Genomic DNA, 7,137 nt, shown 5'->3' on the forward strand with positions numbered 1-7,137 from the left:
TACACATATCAGGAACATATAAACATTTAACTTTCATTAGCAACTGAAATCCATGGGAAGCGTAAACATAATGAAAACACTAACACTTGCCTACATTCATTGTTCAAATCTAAAGACAACGTCAGACAGAAGGACAGAACCCAGGCCATGGTCTAATAACAGTCCTCGTCTAAATTCAGTCATCAAACCTGCATCATCACTCTTAAGATGTAATGTACCCCTACGGAAAAAAAAACATTGCTATATGTTCAGCTTGTGTCAAATTCCAAACATTGTGAACATTTTCTTTTCAGCTTGTCAGACCTGATAAGCCATGACAAAGCAGAATTAGTGATCACCCCATTCCTTCACGGTTCCCAATACACAATCCCTCTCCATGCCTCCGCCAAAACATGGCTATTATTATTGTGAATAATTAGCCAGCTGTGCTCTGGAGGCCTTGGAAGAGTGAACACTGCCCATTCTCCCAGCCTTTACATTTACATTTATCCATCTGGCAGATGCTTTCATCCAAAGCGACTTACAAGTGGGGCAGAGTAAAACACAAGCAGAAAACACAAGCAGAAAACCCTAAGGGGTTGTTTTTTCATGGACCTGATGGACGTGTTGGTACGGGGTTCCCTCTGGCCAAGTAGAGAGTGATGCACACCATTCAGTTTAGAGAACACTAATCGAAGCCCCCCAAAATTCACTCGGCTTTAACTGGTAGGGCAGATTCAGAGTACACATTACATTTTAGAAACTTACTAAATGCACTGTCGATAAAAATATTAATTGAAAACCTGTTTGGTCTGTCAGTAAAACGGATCCCCACACACAAAAAATTGGACAACGATGACAAGAAAATAAATAAAATTAATAAAATTGACACCTGAATGTTTCTCTAACTGTGGGCTTCTTCATTGAAAAGAACAAGAAAGTATGTGCTTGTTTAAGATTGAAGCGCTGTATAAATTGAGCCTACAAAGTGTGTTTTAATGATTAAGTGCTCTTCCCTCTGAAATAAGGGGTCTTAATGATGACAGGTGCTTTCCTGCTAAGGGAAACATTCTACTTATAAAGTACGTTTTACTGGGGCTCCTGAGTGCAGGCTGAGCTCTATGGCCCAGGTACAAAACCAGCAGCATCATTTACCAACAGTGACCGTGAGCCCACAGTGCCCTGACCAATTAGCTTCGTGGGGTAGGTAAGCCAGAGTTTTTCTCATCTGTCTTATCTCAGGCACCCTCCAATTCATCAGATATACACAAATTGCTCAGACGATGTTACTGTGGTTTCACCTATCCTCCAACTGGTGCTCACTTCACTGTGGTGCTCTGTGGGACTTGCAGTCTGAAAAATACCTGTTGGCTTGCATGTGAGTGTATCAAAGTGTATCAGTGCTCCTGCGTGACTTTCCTAAGCATACCTCTCTTTCTGAGTGTGTGTATGTATATGTGAGTGTGTGTCTGGAAAATCAGTTCTGTGTCGCCTCAGTCAGCTGGGCCTACAGGTAATGACCCACGAGTATCTCAGCATGAACTCTCCTTCTGAGGCTTGCAGATGGTCCTGCAGTCAACTTTAGCCACACATTGCTACAATGGAGTGTTGATTTGGCATGTTGGTTGTAACAGACTCCCCACCTTTCTCTTCAATCAAATTAGGTGCATCCTAGATTATTGTGCTTCTGAATTCACTTTGAAGGAAACGGTTTTCCCTCCAAGGAAAACCATGTCAGACCAAGAGGCTGAATCCACAGTAAATCCTCATGATGGATTCCACACTCAACCCAGACAAAAGTAATGGCATGATCCCATGAGTTAATTAGCAGTTAGAAAGTTCATTAATCTGAAAATTCCTCTGAAGTAATCCGAATGGACCAAGTGCCACACCTCAGGGAGATGTGTGGTTGAGTTTGCGCTTTGCAAGTTCTGGATCAAATCTGTACCTGTAGCCGTAGGGACGCAGGTGGTAAGTGTAGTACTCCAGCTCATACATTAGCTTCGGGGGTACGTAATGAAAGGACACTGAGAGGTCAGAGCAGCAGCCGGGACCCTACAGAGAGAGGAGCAAACACAAAGACACAGCCGTTAACAGCGATTCGCACGTCAGTTCAATCGGAAATTTTCCGTTTTTACACAAACTGCATTTTGGCACCAAGAGACAAGGAAGTTATAGCTCTACTACTGCACAAATAAATAACATTCATCAAGGCTACAACACTGTCACCCTGGTCCTTCAGGCATGGTGTATCTGTATTGTCCAACTCCCTGCTGAAATCACTGCACTGCTGAAAAAAATCACAAAATCCCACATTCCAGAACATTCCGAATTCCATAACACCTCCATGAATGTCCACATTCTGAAGGACAATTATCAGAAGTCCACACAAAGGGCTCATTTATTTAAAACACTCTGTTCCCGAAGCGGTTAGCTGAGAGAGAGCTGGCGCTTACTTCTAGGGTCGGATAGTAGTCGTAGCTCAGGTACCAGGAGCGTTTGGAGGGGATTTTCCTGACCACATGTTTCTCTGGCGGAAAGGCGTGGAAGGTCTCCCGCTTGCTGGCATCCCTAGAGTCTCCCGCCTTCACCTTCATGATCTCCATGCACCTCCCCAAGGCCAGGTCCTCGATCGGGGAGGTGTGGGTGCACTTCCCCGTGGCGAATCCGCTGATGAACCTCCGCAGCGCCTCCCTGCTCAGGACGTACCCGGCCCCGCCGCTCATGTAGCCCTGGCGGACGAACGGGTGGAAGCGGCGGCCGAAGTAGACGGGCTCCTCGGTGTCGTGCTTCGACAGCAGATAGCGCAGGTTCTCCAGCACCACGTAGGTGTCGTCGTCGGCCTTCAGGAACCAGTCCGCGTCTTCGAAGTGGTTCTGGTGGATGTACTGGAAGGCCCGGATGGTCTTCCAGTAGAGCTGGTCTCGGCCCTCCTTCACGTTCAGCCCCACCGTGGGGAAGCTGGTCTCATTGACTGAGCTCATGAAGAGCACCTTGTCACAGTGCTGGGTCCAGGTGGCGCGGACATGCTGGGTCCTCGTCTTCAGGTTCTTGGGCACGGTCATGACCCAGCACAGCACCCTCACCTTCCTTGCCAGCTTGGCCGCACCCCCTCCATCTTCCTCTGCAACAAACCAATAAGAGTCCTCGTTATTACCGCAGATCGTTATTCAGGGCGAATAAGAGATCCTCACCCACTTCCCTTCTGCACATGTGAAGGTCTGTGGTGATTCCACTCAAAACTGAGCCTACCATGGCTGCATTTGTGCTTGCAATTTCTGACACATACATGATTCCCACAGGAACAGGGTTTACAATGTTTTGAGCAAATGAAAAAAGTACAAACTAAATCAGTATGAAACGGAAAAGGTGTAATGATAATGAATTGAGGAAACATGATCAGTCTTCAGGCTGGGGCTGTTGGACAAGGTGCAGCAGGTACACAGTACAATTTCAGTTAACTTTTTGCTGTATCACCATTAACCAAATTTGCATTGCAGTCTCAAACCCACAATAATTAATAAATACTGTAAATGTTATAGACATTGTAAGAGAAAATCTTTCCCAATTAATCACAACTGCACTTTTTCAAAAAAAAAAAATAATAAATACATAAAATAATTTAAGAATATCAGATACACAGAGGCACTGTTAACAGAAGATTTCCTCATTTAGAATTATTTAATTTCTGTAATTCACTTAAGACCCCTAATGTCACCATATGATTGCTTGACATGGAGTTTAAGCAATTTGGTCACTTCCTTCACCACAAATCACTTCCTGCAGAAGCGCTGGCCACAGTGATCAATGCATCATACTTGTCATGTTATTATCAAAAGAATATTGTACAGCTTGTCGATGTATGTCGATGTTATGAACCACCCAATAACGCGGTATTGCTTGCTATCTTATAATGCGCGTGTGCATTTATCCTCAACGTGGCTTCATTCCGGTCACCCCAGCCACAGACTTACCGCTCCAAACATCCTAAGTAAGATCAGCGCTCGCATCAGGTGAAAAAGTCACGATACTAATACTGAACGTGGAGCGAAATATATTGCTTGTCTTTTGAACATGATCATTTAATATTTTTTATTAATATGCATAGGCATCGAAATCCATACACAAAGGCGTAGAACTTTCAAGTAAGTTTTTACTAAGCTTCGCGAATGGTGAACAACAACGCTTCAGTTCAACAGGCCTACGTAAGAGCTCAGGGCATTTCAGAAGCGCCGAAATTCAAGCCCGATTCTTATTTCCAGAAAGTAATTTAAAGCAGTTGCAATATTTCATGCTTGACCATGAGAGCAAGCGCCTCCGAGGCGCACGTTGGTACACGGTTTCCAAGGAGGGACTGAGAGACACACGAGGGACCACAGCACCAAAATATTAACCGAGAATTTCCCCCGGCTCCGTTCGTCTCACGCCAACGCCAGCAGGTCATTTTTGTGGTTCTTACCTGGGTGGAGGTGGAGCCTCTTTTCTCTGTGACTGTTGCCAGCAACACCATTTGACGAATGTATCGTTGGCAAGTGACCTCTTTCAGGAACATAATACACACACAGTTTAATAAAGGTGAAACCTGCCCACAGTCCCGTGAGGAAGAATAAATGTGACCGGAATCTCATGTCGACCACTCCCGAAGTCCCCTGCGAATAATACAAACCGCAAAAATCTGTTGAGTGCCATTGTGTTAAATTATACGTTGTATTGTATTCATATAGGTTTATTTTATACAATAACAAACATATTTAAGTAGATAGTAATGTTGCATGAAAATAGTAGAATACATGAGTTTCCGATATTATTTTTGTGAAAAAAAATACTTCAATAGAAGGCAGACTATGCTCCCGATTATTTCCATACTTACCTATTACACAGCATGATCAAAATAGAAAACCTTCCTTGTGATTTTTAATAAAATCATTATCTGGATGAAATGTCATTTTCTGGATGAAAGTTGTTTACTTTCAGAGATTAAAAAAAAAGTTCAAAGATTACGCTTCCTGTAGCAGTCAAGTTTTCTGAAGAGCTCTCGGTAATCAAGATAAAACCAAGAGTGGTTCTCACCCAGTACTGTTCTGCCTGAGTGGGAGATGTCTGTGTGTCTGTGTGTGTGTGTGCGTGTGTGTGTGCGTGTGTGTGCGCGCGCGCAGGATCCATTAAAGGTGATGCGCTAACCTGCGCATCACATGTGCTATACCTGTACTCAGGTATTCTGTCCAGTTCAGATGAACAGGTTTAACAGGAAAAAGAAACGTGTTTAAAATACTTTTACACGTCACACCCCATATGGAATTTGTCATTATTATAGCCAGAGTTACGTCACAAAGAAGGCTATATATATTGTCTTCGCCGAACAGGCAATATAGTGCGACAATTTGATTTGATTTGTCCGTATGACCCCTTTTGAATTTATTCTGACGTCCGCTCCCAAATCCAGATTTATAACCGGTCAAACCAGAGCCCACAGGTAGCCTTACTGGACTTGCGAAATCTGGAATCTTCTTTTACCATAAATTACAGTGTATTTGCGTCTTAACATTTTATGAAGTGATGATACAGGCTACATAAATTCAGAAGATTTGCACATACAGACTACAGACGTTTCTGGGCTCCTATTTTTGTTGATGTAAGTAGCCCACTATGTTCTCGTTGCAGGGAACCCGTGTAAACATCTGACGCGCACTAAGCAGGCTAGACTGGACTATTCCAATTGTGATGAAGTTAAATATTGGCTGTGTTTAACAAAAGCAGGAACACCCACCGTACACTGACCCCCTCAGGCAGTATTTCACAAACGGGGTCCCGGGCGATTTTCATTCCAACCGAGCTTCGTATTCGTAACGTTTGTTTTATCTGACAACTGCACCCGCATCTGAGTTTCACATTATGGAACAGCCGTGATCTGAAGTGCCCCACGACCGTATGTTTGCAGCACGTAAAGGGCTACTTCTTTGTTACAAACATGAATCGTTGAAGATGTGTTTGTTCCACCAGACCGATACACCTGAAAGGGTTTGTGATCATTTGATATCAAAATATCAAAATATCCTTACTCGCCTATGGACTATCAGTAATTGGTTCCTGGGCGCAGATTGGGACAAGTACTTCACCACCTGACAGTTGCACAAACGTTGCATTATATTAGATTATATTAGGCTACACTCATTTAGCCGATGCTCTTATCCAGGGGGACTTGAAGCAAAAGAGAACAGAAGTTCATCCGTTCATTTTCACATTTTCGCAACGAATCGTAGAGGATAATAAAAACTACTGAAATCGCATATTTCATAAAGGCGTTATTCCAATCAAACTCCAGAACCGACCTGTGGGTCGCTAGAACAAATGTAGTACATTTTCACCACCTAGGGGTGAAACTTAAGTACTGTCCGTACGCTATTATAGAGGTAGCTGAGACTGTGTAGCAATGAGGCATTTTAAACTCGTACTCTAAACGGGGTGCGGGGATAGGCTATAGTCGAATTTAGGATTTGTCAAGACGGAAATCAGACAGTCCGTGAGTGAGAGACTGAGTGAGCTTCATGGTATTTGTGAACTGCACTTCAAAATCGCTTTTGCAATGTTTGTTGTAAACGTGATTTGCACAGATGTTTCTTTGTATCGCCAACAGGGCAAAGAATAAATAAAATTCTGTTTAACATTTACGATGCCAAGGAGATCTAATGATTGGAACGGTTTATCCAATCACAGTTAATTTGGCAGCGCTGGGTGTAAGTTCTTCCCCGGAACGCCTGAGGGCGGTATGACGGCAAACAGACATACAATCTGTCACCACAACGTTTCCATGGTAGTGTACTGCAAAATCAGAGGCCCGTCAATAAGGGAGACTACGATTTCTGCCTACCTACCGAGGCCAACAAACGAGTTCCGGTTTAAACAAAGCGTGCGGACATGAGGAAGTTCCGGTATTGAAACGGTCGCTCCAAAATGAGAGGCGCAGAATTCGAATTTTCAATGTAAAGTGAATGGACTCCAATGTATTCTCAGTACGGATAGAGAATCATATGGAGAAAGCGTACCGTTTCCTGAATAAACAAATGACACGTTAGGTAACTATCATTGTGCATGCTTCAAGATGGATGGCTTAAGGTTTTGACAGAAGCAACACGGTTTTTCAGTTAATAGTTCACATGT

The 7,137-nt window shown here is 43.5% G+C and overlaps 1 protein-coding gene across 2 annotated transcripts; it reads right to left on the reverse strand.

Moving 5' to 3' along the window:
* Positions 1-95: 95 nt before the first annotated feature.
* Positions 96-5,078, reverse strand: si:dkey-202e17.1 (uncharacterized protein LOC555344 homolog). 2 transcript variants are annotated; one of them, XM_036555033.1, is made up of 4 exons: positions 4,850-5,078; positions 4,439-4,628; positions 2,436-3,103; positions 96-2,034 (listed from the first exon to the last, which is right to left on the reverse strand). In XM_036555033.1, the coding sequence occupies exons 2-4, from the start codon at positions 4,605-4,607 to the stop codon at positions 1,873-1,875; spliced, it is 999 nt and encodes a 332-aa protein (XP_036410926.1). In that variant the 5' UTR covers positions 4,608-4,628; positions 4,850-5,078; the 3' UTR covers positions 96-1,872. The 2 variants fall into 2 exon arrangements, with proteins under 2 accessions (XP_036410926.1, XP_036410927.1); XM_036555034.1 differs by lacking the exons at positions 4,439-4,628; positions 4,850-5,078 and adding an exon at positions 3,954-4,422.
* Positions 5,079-7,137: the final 2,059 nt, after the last annotated feature.

The sequence above is a fragment of the Megalops cyprinoides genome, chromosome 21 (assembly GCF_013368585.1).
Source record: "Megalops cyprinoides isolate fMegCyp1 chromosome 21, fMegCyp1.pri, whole genome shotgun sequence".
Lineage (NCBI taxonomy): Eukaryota > Metazoa > Chordata > Actinopteri > Elopiformes > Megalopidae > Megalops > Megalops cyprinoides.

Coding starts and splice junctions, on each gene's coding strand:
- si:dkey-202e17.1 (XM_036555033.1), bottom strand. CDS start 4,607: ATGAGATTCCGGTCACATTTATTCTTCCTCACGGGACTGTGGGCAGGT. Junction 3,104..4,438: donor GAGGCTCCACCTCCACCCAG/GTAAGAACCACA, acceptor GGTTTGTTGCAG/AGGAAGATGGAGGGGGTGCG. Junction 2,035..2,435: donor ACTACTATCCGACCCTAGAA/GTAAGCGCCAGC, acceptor CTCTCTCTGTAG/GGTCCCGGCTGCTGCTCTGA.